Raw genomic sequence first — 18,339 nt, 5'->3', positions numbered from 1 at the left:
TGCAGAAATGAGGGATAGGGAGGGACTAGGAGCACAGCAGCCAGAGCCTGGAATTCATCAAAGGGATGTGTCCTACAAACCACTTCATGTACTCCATGAGGAAGCCCACCCAGAGGACGCTGGAAATGCCTCACTTGTGGACCTACCTAGCCACATTGCTCCAGGCATTTCACCCCCATATCCCCACCCCCTGTGATGGGCTCCCTGAGAGTACCATATGAGCAGCAAGTATAAGCCTTATAGATGGCTAGCGAGCATGTGCAGAAAGCTTGTCTAACTATGTAGGACTGGGAGAACGCAAATAAAATTGAACATTTAGCACCACCTTATAGAAATCTAATGGGAGGCTGTCCTCACTCAGTTTGGCTTTGTAGGATCAAGAGGAAGCATACAAGCTTAAGAATTACTCCCTCTCCCCAAGACAGAACAAGTGTTAAACAGATTTATCCATAGAAAAAGTCTTGAGATAGCCTCAGAACTTCTATTAGAATTGACAGGTGAAAATATTTCCCTTCAGAAGCCACTCCAGAAAGACTGGAGGAGGTCTCTGCTTTTGTTGATGTAAAGACAACAACACAAGACTTCAAGAAACACAAAACATCAAGGAAACATGATAGCACCAGGAGAACACAATAATTTTCCAGTAACTGACCACAAAGAAATAAAAATCTATGATTTATCTGACTAAAAGTTCAAAATAATTGTTTTAAGGAAACTCAGTGAGTTACAAGAAAATACAGAAAGATCAGTTAACCAAATAGGAAAACAATACACAAATAAAATGAGAAGTGTAACACAGAGATGAAATCATAAATAAAAAAGAATCAAACAGATATTCTGAAGCTGAATAATACAATAAATGAAAAGAAAAATTCTAGAATACATAGGAGATTGAATCAGTAATCAAAATCTCTCAACAAAGAAAAGCCAGGACTACATGGTCTCTATAGTGAATTCTACCAAATATTTAAAGAAGAATTAATGTTAATCCTTCTCAAACTCTTCCAAAACATTAAGAGGAGGAAACACTTCCAAACTCATTTTGGAAGGCCAGTATTACCCTGATACCAAAGCCAAAGAAAGGAACAACAAGAATAGAAAATTACAGGCCCATAACCTTGATGAACACAGATGCAAAAACTCTCAACAAAATATTAGAATACAGAGTTCAACATCACATTATAAAGGTCATACATCATGATCCTGTGGAATTTATCCTTGGGATGCAAGAACAGTTCAACATACATAAATCAGTAAATGTGACACACCACATTAACAGAATGATGGATAAAAACCATACAATCATCATAATAGATGCATAAAAAGCCATTTGACAAAATTCAGCCTACTTTCATGATAAAAACTCTGAACTAACATAGGTATAGAAGTAATTTATAAAATAACACAAGCCATACATAGCAAACCCACAGCTAATATCATACTCAATGGGGAAAAACTGGAAGTGTTTCTGCTAAGATGAGAAGCAAGAAAAAAAATGCTCACTCTCACCACTTCTATTTCAACATAACATTGGAGGTCTTAGAGAAATTAGGCAAGATAGAAATGAAAGACATACAAATTGGAAAGGAAAAAGTAAAACTTGTCTGTTTTGAGATGGCATGATCTCACTGATAGAAAATCCTAAAGATCCCACCAAAACCTGCTAGAATTAATAAACAGATTTAGTAAAGTTGTGGAATAGAAAATCAATATACAAATATCACTTCTATACCATAACAAAGAACTATCACAAATAGAAATTAAGAAAATAATCCCATTTAAAATTGCATCAAAACAATAAAATACATAGAAATAAATTTAACCAAGGACTTAAAAAATCTGAAAATTTTAAGATATTGACAAAAATTTGAAGAATTCATAAATAAATGAAAAGATACCCTGTGTTCATGGATTGGAAGAATTAGTATTGTTAAAATATCAACTACTAAAGGTTATCTACAGATTCACTGTAATCCCAACCAAATCCCTACAGCATTTTTTCAAAGAAATAGAAAAAAAAAACCAAAATTTCTGCGGAACCACAAAAGACCCCAAATAGCCAAATCAATCTTGAGAAAGAAGAAAACTAGAATCATCACACTTCCTGAGTTCAAGACATAGTACAAGGCAATCAAAACAGTATGTATTGGCAAAATAAAACAAATCAAAACAACAACAACAAAACAACACACATAGACCAATGGGACAAAGTAAGAGATCAGAAATAAATCCACACATATGGTCAACTAATCTCTGACAAGAGTGTCAAGAATAAACAATGTGTAAAGGATAGTCTCTTCTATAAGTGGTGTTGGGAAAACTGGGTATCCACATGCAAAAGAAATTAAATCATATTCCTATCATATCCCAGTCACAAAAACTAACTCAAAGTGGATTGAACATGCAAATGTAAGACCTAAAACCATAAAATGTGTAGGGGGGAAAAAAAAACAAACATAGGGAGAAAACTCCTTAATGTCAGTCTTGGCAAAGATATTTTGGATATAACACCAAAAGTACAGGCAACAAAAGCAAAAATAAACAAGTGGACCGAGATTAAACTAAAAAAAATTCTCTACAATGAAGGAAACAATCAACAGAATGAAAAGGCAACTTACAGAATGGGAGAAAATATTTGCAAACCACATATCTGATAAGGGGTTACTATCAAAACATATAAGGAATACATACAACTTAATAGCAAAAAAAAAACCCAAAAACCAAATAAAACCCCCAAAAACCCAAACCACTTAATTTGATTAAAAAATGAGCCAAGTACTAAATCTTCAAGTTTCCAAAGAAGGCCTATAAATGGCCAAGTCCATGAAAAGTTGCTCAGTATCCTTAATCCACAGAGATGTGCTAATCAAAAGCACAACCAGATATCACCTTATAGCTGTTAGGATGGCACTTATCAAAAAGACAAGAGGTGACTAGTGTTGTGGGGCACGTGAAAAAAAGAGACCCCTATAAACTGTGGGTGGGGATGAAAACTAGTACAGCCATAGTAAACTATGGAGGTTCCTCAAAAAATTAAAAATGGAACTACCATATGTTCTAGTAATCCCACTTTTGTGTATATACCTGAATGGAACAAAATCGGTATTTCAAAGAGGTATCTGCACTCCTGTGTTTATTGCAGAATTATTCACAATAGCCAAGATACAGAAACAATCTAATTGCCCACTGATATGTAACAGATAAAGAAGATGCAGTATATATGTGCAATAGAATACTATTCAGTCATGAGAAGGAAGGAAATCATTCTATTTGCAACATGGATAAATCTGGACATTATACTAAGCCAGACAGAGAAAGACAAATACTGTCTGATATCACTTATATGTGGAATCTTAAAAAAAATATATCAAACTCATAGAAACAGAAAGTAGAATAGTGGTTATCCAGAGCTGTGTATAGGGAAAATGGGGAGATGCCAGTGAAAGGATATAAACTTCTAGCCATAAGATGAATAAGTTCTGGGGATAATGCACAGCATGGTGACTATAGTTAAAAATTCTGTGTTGTATAGTTAAAATTTGCTAAGACAGTATTTTAAGTATTCTCATCACACATACAGACACACATACATACACAAAGACATATAGGTAAACTATGTGGGGAAATGGATGTGTTAATTAACCTGATTATGATAATCATTTCACAATATGTATGGATATTAGATCATCATATTGTACACTTTCAGTATATACAATTTTATTTATTAATTATACCTGAGTAAAGCTGGGGAAAATAAAATATTTTAATTAAGAAAAAACAAAGGGGGTACCTGGGTGGCTCAGTCGGTTAAGCGGCTGCCTTCAGCTCAGGTCATGATCCCAGGGTCCTGGGATCGAACCCCACATCCAGCTCCCTGCTTGGCGGAGAGTCTGCTTTTCCCTCTCCCTCTGCCTGCCACTCTGCCTGCTTCTGCTGTCTCTCTATCTGTTGAATAAATAAATAAATAAATCTTTAAAAAAAAAAAAGAAAAAACAAAGTATGTTCTCTGATCACAAGAGAATTAAACTAGAAATTACTAAATGAAAGATATATGAAAATTATCCAAAGATATAGAAATTAAATGACTCACTTTCAAATACCCATGAATCAAACAGAAAGTTAAAAGGGAAATCAGAAAATATTTTGAAGTTATTTTAAAAATGTAAAATAATAAATACTTTTATCTAAGAAACAAAATAAATAAACTGGTAAATTATAGAGTGGGAGAAGAATTTTGAACCAAAATTTCAAAAAAGAATTTGGGGGAAATCCCCCAAAACATGTGAAAATTCTCTCAACCACAGTAAGTCATCAGATAAATCAAATTAAAGCCAGAATAACTCATAATACAGCTAAACCCAAAAACAAATAAATAAAAATAATGAAATACCAAGTGGAAAGGTTATAGAATTACTAGAACACTCATACACTGCTCATGGAAGTATAAATTTTATTCTACCCCTTAGGAAAATTACTTGGTAGTGTCTACTAAAGCTCACAAGGGCATATCCTACATCCCAGTTATTTCATTACTGTATGTGTTGGCAGGAAAAGACATGTGTAACAATGATCATTACAGCACTGTCCATAAAAGCCAAAACTGGAAACAACCTTCTCAATTTTATTTAAAGGGTTGCTTTTGACATTTGGATGGAATTGTTCTTATTTTGGTATAATTAGCATCCTCCAGTCCACCAAAAATAGTAGTACTGTTTCCTAGTCATTTTGACAACCAAAATATCCCCACATATTTTCAAATGACCTCTAGTAGAGAAGTACAAATACCTCATGAACTACATTCCCTGAAGGCCACAGAATGGATAATACTGCAGAATAAAGGACACAGCAATAGAGCATTCAGAGAGGGTAAGAAAATAGTTTCAGGGATTGATATTCTTTTTAAGGTGTAGAAATAGGGTCTTTCTTTAAGGGATTATGAGAATTTCAGAAAGGAAGACTTAACAAAGGAGTACACTGAAATTAATTTAGAAAGTAAAAATTGTAAACCTTTTCTCTCATGTGTTGAGTTGTATAACCGCTAAGTGAAAAGCTTTTACTTAGATTTTCAGTGCCAATGAAATAATTATGGAAGGGACTGATGCAACCTGTCTCAAACCTGCCTACTGGTCCAATTAGAGAGAGACATCAGCCCATTGAACTGGCCATGTTTGGAATAGTTGGAGTTAAAAGGCTGTACCAGATGGCAAAACAAGTAAGATCCCAGGTGCTCTATGAGAACGTGATATAGGACAAACCAGAAGAAGAAATCATGTCCTTACCCAAGTCTTAAAATGAGGAAGTTACCCAAGTAGGTAACCAATAAGAAAATATTTTGTGTTCATTAAGAGGAGGGCAATACTAGCAAGCTTCTTCCCCATCTAGGTCCAAATAACAAAGAGTAAGGGTAGAAGCTAATACGTCATCTTTGTTATGAATAAAGATTAATGTGGCTGGTGTAGCTTCATTTAGCACAAAATAGGTGTTCCAGCTAAATAAGGCAAAATTACCCAACAGGTCATTGTCATGTTGGACTTGGGAAGTCCTCCACTGACAGGGAGCAGAGAAGAACTAAGCTCTTTGTGGTCTTGTTAGCTTCTTAGAGAAATGGTGGGAGCTGAACTAAGTATGTCCATTTATTTTTCTCAAATTTATCAACAGGGTAGTTTACTACACATCCTTAGGGAGGAGAAGTAAAAGTGAAGAGAGGCCTGGGGCTCCCTTTAAAGGAAGAAACTATCAAGCATGGGAACGATGGGTTCCTCTATCCTTTTTTTTTTCCCTTCCCCTTGACATATTGGGCTTAAGAAAGCCTGTGGTTAAAGAATTGTGTAGAATTTCCCCTGACCCAACTGATTAGCAGTTTATCTGAGTAGCACTATGGCTACCTTTCATGAGGCCACTTCTCCAAACATCTGCAAATGCTCCTGAGACCATCAGTATTCAGTTTAGATTTTTGTCCCCCAAAGGTACTGAAATGAATCAAAGCAATATATTCATTAAACTAACTCTAAGATCACTTGATACTCTCAGTTAAAAAAATCACCCTTCGTTCTGTTTTCATACCAGATTAAGTCCAGCTACATTATTCAACATTCTATATCAATTAGAATAAACTCCATGAATTCAAGAAACATCAAGGTACTTCAGTAATAAGATTTGCAAATATATTTCAACAATAAAAACTATGCCAAAATATAGAAATATATTTAACACAAATTCCCCATTACATTTTAAGGAGAAATTCAAATTCAAAGATTATACCTCCTTGCAATCATGTTGAAAACACAATGAATTAAAGTTCAAACTGAAATCCTCTTCTTCTTGTGAATTAATGATTAAAGTTCCGAAGCCTTAATTAAAATATTAAAATTATTCTCCCAATTCTCTTCATCTGTTAATTCTTTGTTAAAGGGATTATTGATGCCTGGTAGAAGCTAGAAATTTCCTCTTTAGAACTGAGGCCCTGGAGTTGTATTAGTTTATTTCCAAGTGTCATAAGTACTACCTTTATTCATTAAACAAATATTTATTGGGTGCGTCTTGTGAGAAAGGCACTTTCCTAAATTCTTAGGACACATTAGTGAATAAAATATATTAAATATCCGTGCTCTTATGAATCTTCTATTCTAGAGACTATGACATAAAATAAATAATTAATGATATATTAAAAAGTTATAGAAATTTTTTGCATGTGCTATTGAGGAAAATATATACAGGATAAAAAGAACAGTGAATTTGGATGAGGAGTTACAGATGATAGTTTTAAAGAGGGTGGTTAGGGTAAGCTTCACTGAAAAGTTACCCTTTAACCATGACTTGAGGTAAGCACCTTGGGAGAGTGAACCGTGTGGGTTTTCTGGGGAAAGAGCATGGGAGACAGAGAAAAGTTAGAGCACAGGCTCTCAGTCCCTCTTAGTTTCAGAGGGTATGTCAGCATCTGGATAGCTGGGGTTGTTCTAGTCACTGTCCCTGGGTCTTTCACTGGAATGAGTCCTTCTGAGCTTCAGAAATTACCATGATTCATGGTATCAAATAAATGTAATTTACCTTTACTTTCCTGAATTGTGTAATTCTAGCTCAGAGGAGTTTTCTCTTCAGCTCAACATCTAATCCAGACATAGACTTGATCCAACACTGATACCTTTTCTGTGCCTTCTCTTAGCTTGGGTTCCCCCAGGGTACAGGTAATGCCATCATATTCACTTACCATCGCTATAGTTCAATCTGCAGGTCTTCCTCCCTCTAATATGTCTAGAGTTTTCAACCTCTAAGTATGTTTATAATAATCTTTAACGGGTAGTTCTCTGATTCTTATTATGGATCCTCAAACCTCAACTTTCAGAGATGTCTCTCAAGCCTTTCAGAATCCTCATTCCCCTTTGGGTAGTCATTTCTATCTACTCTAGGATATTTCGTTTTTCCCTGTGAAATTTCTTTGGGCATCAGGCACTATTTCTCAATTGCATTTAAAATATGTCTTTATTTTAGTGGCCTCTTTAAGAGCAGTTATATGCCAGTGCTTATCAGTTTAGCCTGACCTTTAAGATCTCATTTTCCTCCCAGATATTTCTAATCTGTTCCCTAAAATCTCAACCTTTTCCTTAAGAATATCTCTCTTCCTCCAATTCAATCAGCCTGACTTGTTGTATTTTGTTTTTATTCCTATAATGTTTCCATCCTGATCCCCAGAAAACCACTCTTCTCAAATCAATCCATTTTCTTCTCAATTATTAAGCAAATCTGACACCAAGATTCAAAGTACTCCAGAACCAGAATATTAATGCTGCTTTATTAGTTTGCAATGATTTCCTTAAGTTGTTTCTCTACTTCAAGTCATAAAAAGAGCACATTATTTTAATATACAGACTATCACTAATATTTATTACATTCTACCATATTTTGTGGGTGAACCCACAAATTAAGTCATAGAAAATTAAACAATGGTCAGAGCTTATGTAATTAAAAATCCAGAGTCAATTTGGTCCCAAAGAATGGAGAGTGATTCCTGATAGCCTATGGGTAAACTGTATGAATCCAAAGATACCTAGTCCCCTCACAGTTCCCTCCTTTAGTCTGAATGTAGAATTGAATTTGAGCCAGGCTATCAAAAGTGCCCAAGTATGCCTGGAACTAAAAATTAAGAGTTAAGGCCTCATTAATACTCTGTAGCAACATGAAGCATCATCAATGCTTGTCTTAGTTTCACCTCAACTGAGGCTGCAGCACACACACACACACACACACACTCCAAGTGTGATTCCATTTCAACATTGGCACATAGGCCTTGCTTACTGTCATTTTTGTGCACTTGCCATTCAGCTTGGGCCATTTTCAAAGCCTAGCCTCATCTCTGCTCAGGTCATAAAGTTTACCCTTGGTTAAATGGCTCCCAGACTTCTGGTTTCCAGTGCACCACATAAGAGGCTTGGAAGTCATCACTTCATTCTAACAACAAGTAAAAATCTAAACAAACTAAAAAAACTCAGTAACTCTTCTTTGATCTCTCAGAGAAGTAAGGTGAAAGGGCAAACCACTGTCCCAATAATTGAAGAGAGAGATGGATAAAGAGAATCCTAACTTACAAAAGTGGAGACCCAAGAACAGAACCCCCACAGGAACAAGGGCTGGGGTAGGAAAACCTGAACGGTAATTGATGAATTGTTAGAGGCTGGGTGGACAAGTCTGGGAGTTAAATATTGCAGTGGGGCCAAGTCACAGGGGACCCCAACACTTTTGTGACTTTTAGTCCATGGAGTTCTATCACTTTCACACAGTGAATATCTGGAAAAATCCCTCTGTCTTCCAGCAGGGAGAGGAAAAAAACAAAAATATGCCAGAGCATTCTGGTTTTTTGTTTTTGTTGTTGTTGTTATTGTTTTAAAGGCCTGCCCTGAAGAGAAAGTATTTTACTAAAGCCTAACCTGCTGGAGTTTTATCTGAGCCTAACTGACCTGGGTAAAGGGAAATATCCAACTCCAGTCCCTTCTAGTCACCCTGTGACTATATATGACTCTGTTCATATACTATATATATATATATATATATATAGTATGTACTGTATATATAAGTATATATAAACCTTTTGCCTAGTATATCATGTCTGGATAGCAATAAAAAACTGTAAGGCTTACTAACCAGCAAAAAAACACAGTTTGAAGAGACAGAATAAGCATTAGAATCAGATTCAGATACGACATGGATGTTGGAATTATCAGGCCAGAAATTTAAAACAACTATGATTAATATGCAAAGGCCTCTAATGGGAAAAGCAGACAACATTCAAGAATAGATAGATGATGTAAGCAGAGAGATGGAATTCTAAGAATCAAAAATAAATGCTAAAGAATAAAAACATTGTAATAGAAATGATGAATGCCTTTGATGTAATCATTAGCAGACAGGACACAGCTGAAGAAAGAATCTCTCAGCTTGAGAATGGTAATAGAAACTTTCAAAACTGAGAGGCAAAGAGAAAAATCCTGAAAAAAAAATGGAACAACATATCCAAGAACTATGGCATAACTACAAAAGATGAAACATGGGTTTAATGGGAATACTGGAAGAAGAGAAAAAAAAAAAAAACACAAGAAATGTATGAAGCGGTAATGACAGAACTTCCCCCAAATTAATGTCAGACACCAAATCATAGATCCAAGATCAAAGAACACCAAGCAGGATAAATTCCAACAAAACCACACGTAATCTCTCCTTTTACTTTCACCAACACCTTTAAGCACACATAAGAAGCAGCCATCAACTGTAAATCAAGGTCCTCGACTGAAGGCAATTTTGACTTCCAGGGGACACATCAATATCTAGAGACATTTTTGGTTGTCAAATTGGAGGGAAAATACTAGTAGTATCTAGAGGTTAGAGGCCAGGTATGTGACAATGCACAGAAAAGCTCCCCCCCAACAATGAATTATCCAGTCCTAAGTCAAATAGGGCCAAAGCTGAGAAACTCTTATATAAAGCCCTTAAAGCTACAATTTTGAGTAACCGAATGGTACGTTTTCTTAGGGTTAAAGATCCTTACCCTACAACAACAGTTAAAAGCCAACAGCTGCCCAACCTAAAATAAGCCTCAGCAAGCCACCAAGTTAAAATTTTCCAACCCACGTTAAAGGGGTATAGAGTTCCACCAATTGTGTAGTGTAAACCCAGACATTTTTTTTTTTCTTTTTGCAATGCAAGTGCTTGACTTAAAGCTTTGATTGCCAGAAGCATCCACTTCATAGATGGCTATCTTGATTAAACACATTGCTAGAGTCTCTAGACTAAGAGCCAGGCCATCTCACCCTACTGAAGCTCCTTTGTTTTAGCGATCTTGGGTGATTTAAATAACTGAGCATTTAGGTCACTTACTTTTTCTCTTCCTGTGTTTTAAATTTCCCCCTCTTATGTTTTAAATCTACCAAAAAGAGTGAGCCGATGAAACGCTAGACTCCCACCCTTGACCCCAATAAACACAGAACCCCAGGCCTGCGTGTGCACTCTCTCTCTCTCTACCCATACCTCCCTGTGTAGCCACGGGTGTGCTATGTAATTTCCAGGTCTTGTAAGTAATAAACCTTCATTTTTTCAAAGTTTCCTGATGGTTACTGCTGGAGGGTGTCTTGCAAACATAATAAGAACCACAAGGGCCAGTCCAATGACATTTTTTTACTGATAGGCTAAGACCTACACAAATATGTGTCAGCTTACATCAGCTGACTGCAGTCCTCAGAGAAAGAGAAGTTAAAGGTGGGGAAGATATAAGAAATGAAAGACAAAATTACATATTTATTCTTCTTGTTTCTTTTATTTTTTTATAACACAACTTATATATTTCAAATGGACAAAAAATTACTATCGTTTACAGTATCTTAAGATAAATTGCCTTTGAATGGGAGCTTCTTTTCCAGTACTTTGAGGTCTACAAGACGTATCTAGAAAATGTACTACTGTGGAAAATGACTGCTTAAATCAAATCGGGGGGAGGGGGAGGGCGTGTGGTTTCTCTTTTTGATTAATTGCTGTAACACTGTCCTTCAGGAGGCTGAGGGAGTTTCATGATTTTAGACATCATTAGGTGCCAGAGCTCTTGCAGGACAACTTTGATGCTGTACGAATTCTGCCATTTTGCTAGCACTGATATGGCTCTTGGGTCCACCACTCCATTAGAACTATTAACTCCATTCATATTAATTTTTGTTACAAATCTTACAAAGGGAGATGCTTCTGGGTATTTAGGTCCACATTCTATTTTAAGGCTGTATATTTGGTTTTCACAAATTGTCGGAGCCTGTGGTGGCTGCCATCTTGCGTCACTGTCACTGGAAGGCCGGCCCCTTCTTCCTCTTCTTGTTTCTTTTAAAATTTATATCTTTGGCAATCTAAAATATAGATGCACAATATGTGTATTAGAATAGTAATACATAAATATAATTCATAAAGGCAATATACTCTGTTAAAGAGAATATTTATATAGCCAGAGTGAATGTGTTTTAATGCCATATCCCATAATTACTGATGAGGTGAATTTCAACAATTTATTTTACCATGTCTATGTCTGAATTGTTCTTAACCTATAAACCAAGGATATGTGGGACTGTTATTAATATATATGAAAATTAATACATAAAAATCCATTGAATACCCTGCATACTATAAGTTAAGTAAATGTCAGCTATTATTTTCATAATACATAAATATACATTTATTGAAAATATAAAATCTTTTCAGAGATAAGGTACCATATAAAAAAATGTGAAGGGCACAGAAGTACAGGATGCAGACCTGTAAAAGAAAAGACAAAGTACACAGTCATCCAAGAATCCCACATGACTGACGGTGTTTTGAGTGCCATTTCTGTCCTCTCAGGCCTTTGGTATCATTAACTATGATGATGATGATTGCTATTTTTGATGCCACAATGACTTCTGTAGGGGCAAAAATCATGTCTTCTATCACTATTTTCCTCAAAGTCCATAGCACTATTAAAATATAATGCAGATACAAAATAGAAACAGTGGATTCATGTGTTTTAACTTGATTTTTATTAATATTAATTCAACAGGCCATTTCATAAAAAGTTCTACACATTACAAAGTGAAAATGAGCATATCAAGCCAGAAACATTAATGGTAAGCAAACACTGGTATACAAACATTTTAATATTGGAGTTTGTAACGTTTCCTCAGAACAGTAATTTATAAGCAAATGTCTATTTCAATTCTCCTCTAGAATTCTGAATACTTGAAAAAAATTCCATTAAGTACAACCAATCCTTAACATAAAATTTAAATAGTTGATAAGCTTCTCAGATCGCAATTGTTAGCTTAGGGTTCTCAAGAGATTTGGCTCTGAAATTAGATACAATCACTTTTCTGCCAAAGAAAATTACATCAATTTAATGAAACTGTCACAAACTAGACCAAGCAATATACACATCAAATAGATCAGTTCTCAAAGATTGGTTTTCAAACTTCATGAATTTTATTGCAATAGAATAGCAAAAGTTGCTCAAATTCTAGCAATCTTTCTAGTTTAGAGAGCAATTTCTTCTCAATAGTGAAAGGTCCTTTAGGATCTAAAGCATTAGGCTTGTAAGTTTTATGTGATCATGTAATTTATCACTCTTAACTGGGACACTTTTGAGAGTATCAGGAGGGGCTATTAATAATTACATGAGGCAACAGGTATGAACTGGGACTATGTGGAGGAAAGTGTAGTTTTGGTCACTCGATTGAGTTCCATCTGAACTGAATAAAAGATTTTTTGGTTGCTGTTAGATTTACAGGTTTTTTCTTCCTGTCCTGTACTGGAACCAGTCTCCCCAGAATGTCTCACCTGAGAGTACTTTCCACAGTTTTTCAATAGACCTTATTTTCCCTTTTGTTTTGGGAATTTAAGTGAGAATTAGCCCCTGGGTCTGCTTTAAAACATTCCTGACATTTACATTACTCTTCTTGGTAGGCATTAACTAAAGAAACATAACAAAATTTGCTGTGGTACCTACATCTACCAGTGTTTTTAATTCGTGATTATAAATTTGTTTTTTTCCAAAATGTCTACATTCCAAATAAAGCATTCTATAGATGGATTTGAAGACTGCTACAACTTCTATTGAAAATATTTCTTATTTAGTTCAAATTCATTAGGAAATATAAAAATCAATACTATGATTTGGGTTTTTTTAAAACAAATAAATGTAGCTGGTTATAAAGTTTTTAAATTTGAAACTTATCTGTAAAGTGAACAGAGAGGACAAGAATGTCATATCCAGAATTTTCTGCCTGCAGCAGTGTGAACTGATTGAGACAATGACCTTCAGTATGAAGAGTCTGCAATGCAAATCTAAATACAAAATCATAACACTGAAAACTATTGATGCTGTAGACATGAAGTGAATTAAACATAACCTTGTAAATGCTCATATTTCAATCAAGATATGAACATTTTTCATGTCATTTCATGGTTCTATTTTGAAGCAATTATTCATTATCTATATACTGCTTTGCCATGATTAAAGTTTAAATGGATGAGCTAAATTCCACTGAGCTTTGGTGAAAACTTAAAAACTTCATATCGAATAACAGCTCTGAGCAGTTTGTAAATAAAAACATTCAAATGCAAAGCTCTTTCACTGTAGCTGAAAGCAGGGTTTTGACATATAATGAACAGTACAATCCATATAAGTAACTGGCATGTATATTGATAAATATACCAATCATAATCTATCTATTAAGCCTTCATGAATTTAAATAAAAGTGTCTTTTTTACATAACACAGAAAAACTTCTGACGTTCTGCAAAGTAAAATGGAGTTCAAGTTAAAATCACACCTTAGAATATTCTATACAGTACCATAGCTCATGATGCAAAGTTCAGCATTCATTGTCCTCAAAGAAACATACCTGACATATGTCACTCATCCAAAACATTCTTACCATTGTAACCACAGTACATAAATGGATAAGAGTTAATTTAGGAAATGATGAAATGTTGTCCTGAAAGCATACCTCTTGATGAAGCTATGTCTCAAGCTGATTTATAACAGGTAGGCAAGCCTTTCTATAATAAATAGATAAACCTAAATCTTCTATGAGTCAGTTGCTACTCTAGTGGAGTGCAGGAAGTTCTTGTTTAAATAAGTAATATCAACCATAGAGTAGTAAATCCAGGTATTTTTAAGATTTTCTATTATTCACTTATTTATTCTTCCATTACTGATTCATTTATTCAACATTTATTGTACCCCTCATATGCAGAAGATAGATACTAAACATTGCAGAAACTAAACTAGTAAGAAAAAATCTATATACCCTTCCTGTGATAGACAATAATGGCCCCAAAAGAGTTCCACTTCCTTAGTCTCTGAAACCTGTGAATATTTTACACAGTTAAAAGGAACTTTGCAGATATGATTAAATTAAGGATTTGAGGTAGAATTATGCTGGATTCTCCAGATGTTACCAATGTAATCACAAGGATCCTTATAAATGGGACAAAGATGTCAAGGTCAGAAAGAGAAATTTGGAAATAATCTTCTGCTGGCTCTGAAGATAAAGAAAGGGGTCATGAACTAAGGAATGCTGTCTTTTAGAAGCCAGAAAAGGAGATTTTTCCTTAGAGCCTCCATAAGGAATATATCCCTGTAGATATTGTGATTATACTATAGTAAGACCAATTTTAAACTTCTGACTTTAAGAACTGTTATATTAATTTAATAATAATATATATTATTTAATAAATAAATTTTTGTTGTTCTAGACAAAAAGTTTATGGTAATTTGTTACAGCACTAATAGAAACTAAACTTAAATGAATTTGTAGGCTAACAGAACTACAGCCTAAATATTGAAGTTAACAAAACAAAATTAATATCTCTTTGAGAGATAAAAGCATGAGATATGATAATGAAATACTAATACTTAGTAACATTTATTGAGCTCTTATTATATGCAAGGCACAATCTAATTTTCACAACAATTCTTAGAGTAAAAATATTTTTCACCATTTCTGAAATGGGAAAATGATTTAAATTTTATTTTACTTAAAGTAAAACTAATATTTGTAAGTATCAGAGTTTGAATCTGTGCTGTGTCATTTTAGCTCATCAACCCTAATCCACTGTGTTATAAACTGGTCACTAAACTCCAATTTAGGAGAGTTAGGGAAGTTGGAACAATGAAGGAGAACTAATCAGGCAATGAATTTTTGCACACATTAATTAGTGGGGATGGGGAAATCATTCTTTAGACCAGAAGCAGTAAATGCAATGTACATGTCCTGCATAAACATCTAAATTCAAGTCTTATGCAGCTTATAATCATAGTCACCTACATATGCTATGTTTTATTTAATTGAAGGGTTCCTGTTATATGGGATTTTATCTTTTCTCAATTCTTTGGTAGCTTCCATTGAATAAATTTTCCCCCAGAGTAATGAGAGAGCCAACGTGACTAGATGAGAACACATACATGTAAGCACAATGGCCCAATACTAATTTATTTATCTTTGTGTATTCCCATAAAGTTTCATGAAGCCACCCACATACTGAACACCCACAAATTTTACCAAATAAATGAATTAACTAATGAAGATAATCAAAATATTTTATGGTTTGAGGTGTCTTATATAGCAGTGTAGCATAACACTTCCACAAAGAATGAATTCCGTCTCCCTTGAGTAACTAAAGTCACATGACTTTAGTTATATAAATTAAGTTTAATTAATTAAAAATTATATTTAAAAAATTAAATTTAGTTAATAAATTAAAGTATTTATTTTCAATGTCAGAATGAGAGATGCATATGATTCTATTGAAGTAATATTAGTAGTGAAGAATTTAAATGGGAAAATTACAACATCGTACTTTAAATTTAGGAAAATGAGAAAACTAAGTAAAAATTCTTGAAATTTTGTTTGAAAGATAAAGGGAGTCTGCAATATAGGCTGATATCCATTGAAATGGGAAGAACAGCAACTGTATGAGGAATTTTTAAAATAGAATTAACCAATTTTATTGAGTGATTAGATGTAGAGACTATTGGGAACAGGGGAAAAAAAGATAACTCCATTATTTTGAAATTAGGTTACTGGGAGCTTCATGGAGTTACTAGTGGGCATGTCCAGATGAATTCCATTTGGGACTTGTTGAATTTGGGATTCCACATGAAACACCACCTAGCAGTGTGTTTTCTGGGAAGCTAAATTTCTGGTGGCAATTAGTAGGTTTTTATGAGGGAAGAAAAAGGGGGTAGAGGGGTGGACTACAGGGAAACAACTGTTAGAATGACCAGATATAAGTGATTTCTTTTGTAAGATTTCTCCATGCCTTTAACATTGTCATATATAACATGGCTATGTAATAGAAGAGTGAGTGCTAGGTTATAGAACATTTTTCCAGCATATTTTCTGTAATATATATCTAGAGAACAAAACACAATATAGGAATTCCCCATAGATTATCAAACTAGAAGAACTGCAGTTAAAAGAAAGACAGTCACCAAGGATATTTAGATGATAGAAATAACAGGGGAATGCTGGGAGGACTGAAAATAGTTAAGAAACATGTGCAGTTAGAATAGAGACTGAGGATGAAAATGAATAACTTGTACATTTTTTTTTATTTAAGGGAAACAATAATAGAACACATCAAAGAGGACAGGTAAACTGAAATGAGAGAACTAAAGGAATCAGAACACTGCGTCAATGGAAGAAAAGAAAAAAAAATATTTCAAGAATGATTCCCTTTTTAAAGAACCAAATTCTGACAATGGTTTGTGAGGAATAAATACTGAGAAAAAAAATTTCCTATTTCTGGGCGCCTGGGTGGCTCAGTTGGTTAAGCGACTGCCTTTGGCTCAGGTCATGATCCTGGAGTCCCGGGATCGAGTCCCGCATTGGGCTCCCTGCTCGGCAGGGAGTCTGCTTCTCCCTCTGACCTTCCTCCCTCTCATGCTCTCTCTCTACCATTCTCTCTCTCTCTCAATAAATAAATAAAAAGCTTAAAAAAAAAACTTAAAAAAAATTCTTATTTCTTTGGTTATATCAAAGAATGTAGGTTCAGTGGAGTGGTACAGTCATAATTTAGATTGAAAGGGGCTAGATAAATAAGAGATGAGTTATTTGAGTTGTAAATTTATGAAAAATTTTAAGATGTTGGTGAAATGCTCAAGAGAGGAACTTCAAGATGCAGCAGATAAGGAAATTAAAAAAAAAAAAAACTTGGTGGTTACATAGGACCTGAATATGTTTATTTGTATAAGGAAATCATTAATAAAAGAGCAATGAGACTCAATTAAGTCCAAGGGAGAAATACAGGAAAAAAGCAGGAAAAAAAGATTACGATAAGCTGTAAAAAGTGAAGAAATGGGAATAAGGGGAAAAGAAAGATATTTTTGTAGAGATGAAAATGAAAGTGCCTCAGATAAGATTAACTCACTGTAAGAAGCCAAAAATAGGTAGGAGCAGAGGTCCCTGAAGGCGCACACAATTGCTCTGGTGAAAGCTATATTGTAATGAAAAGATCACTGCCCTTAGAAAAAGAGAGATGTCCTACAGTTTGCCTCAGTCACTTTGTGACTATAAATCGAGTAAGTAACTCTACCTTCTCTTAGTCTTAGTTTTCATATTCTTTTTGCAGAAAGTGGTTTGAAGAGGATAAAACTCTTAAGGTAGATGAAAGTTATTACTGTAATATAGTCATAAAGAAAAAAAGGATCACATTTTTTTCCATTGCTTTGTTAAAGAATGTTTTATTCTTCAAGACATTCTGGTCTTTCTCTGATATACGACTTTAGGAATTAAACTACATGTGTCATCACATGTAGTTCTTTTGTCCATGGATACTCACAACGTGGATTTGGGTTGGAATTTCAGATGCTAAAAATGCCCTGTTTGCTTTTCCAAACCACTCTATTTTCCTGTTCTGTGGCCCTGGAAGGCTGATCTTGGCTGCCGGCAACAATGGAGTCCCTTGTTCTCCTTCTATTTGATTCTAATATTAGGAGTAACTGTCCCAAGACTGCAGGGTGGGAAAAGAGAATGGTCACAGCCACAGGTGCGTGCTTCCCTCAACCAAAGGCACGACTCCTGCAGAATGGGTCTCTCCTGGCTATTGCTCCTGAACTTTTCTTCTTTGGGCCTTGGGGTGACTATAGCTCTACGCTGTTGCTTGGAAGTGTGTGTCACTATATTATTTGTTTCCCTTAACTCTGCCAAGAACTTTGTAAATAATTGTTTTTTTCTTAATTAAATTCTTTTCAACTACCCCATTTATGTGTGTCAGTTTCCTCTAAGGGCCATGACAAATACAATCAGAGAATATATGTATGTGTACACAGTGGAGCATG

At 34.7% G+C, this 18,339-nt stretch overlaps 1 protein-coding gene across 1 annotated transcript; it reads right to left on the bottom strand.

Moving 5' to 3' along the window:
• Positions 1-10,886: 10,886 nt before the first annotated feature.
• LOC113925438 (ubiquitin-conjugating enzyme E2 variant 1-like) lies at positions 10,887-11,940 on the bottom strand. The gene is made up of 2 exons (XM_035727077.1): positions 11,832-11,940; positions 10,887-11,349 (listed from the first exon to the last, which is right to left on the bottom strand). Exons 1-2 carry the CDS (start codon positions 11,938-11,940, stop codon positions 11,009-11,011), a joined length of 450 nt encoding a protein of 149 aa, XP_035582970.1. The 3' UTR covers positions 10,887-11,008.
• Positions 11,941-18,339: the final 6,399 nt, after the last annotated feature.

This window comes from Zalophus californianus, chromosome 4 (genome assembly GCF_009762305.2).
Source record: "Zalophus californianus isolate mZalCal1 chromosome 4, mZalCal1.pri.v2, whole genome shotgun sequence".
NCBI lineage: Eukaryota > Metazoa > Chordata > Mammalia > Carnivora > Otariidae > Zalophus > Zalophus californianus.
The sequence above is the reverse complement of the archived record's forward strand: the minus strand, read 5'-3'. Positions and strand labels throughout refer to the sequence as shown.

Coding starts and splice junctions, on each gene's coding strand:
- LOC113925438 (XM_035727077.1), bottom strand. CDS start 11,940: ATGATTTTTGCCCCTACAGAAGTCATTGTGGCATCAAAAATAGCAATC. Junction 11,350..11,831: donor GAAATGGCACTCAAAACACC/GTCAGTCATGTG, acceptor AAATTTTAAAAG/AAACAAGAAGAGGAAGAAGG.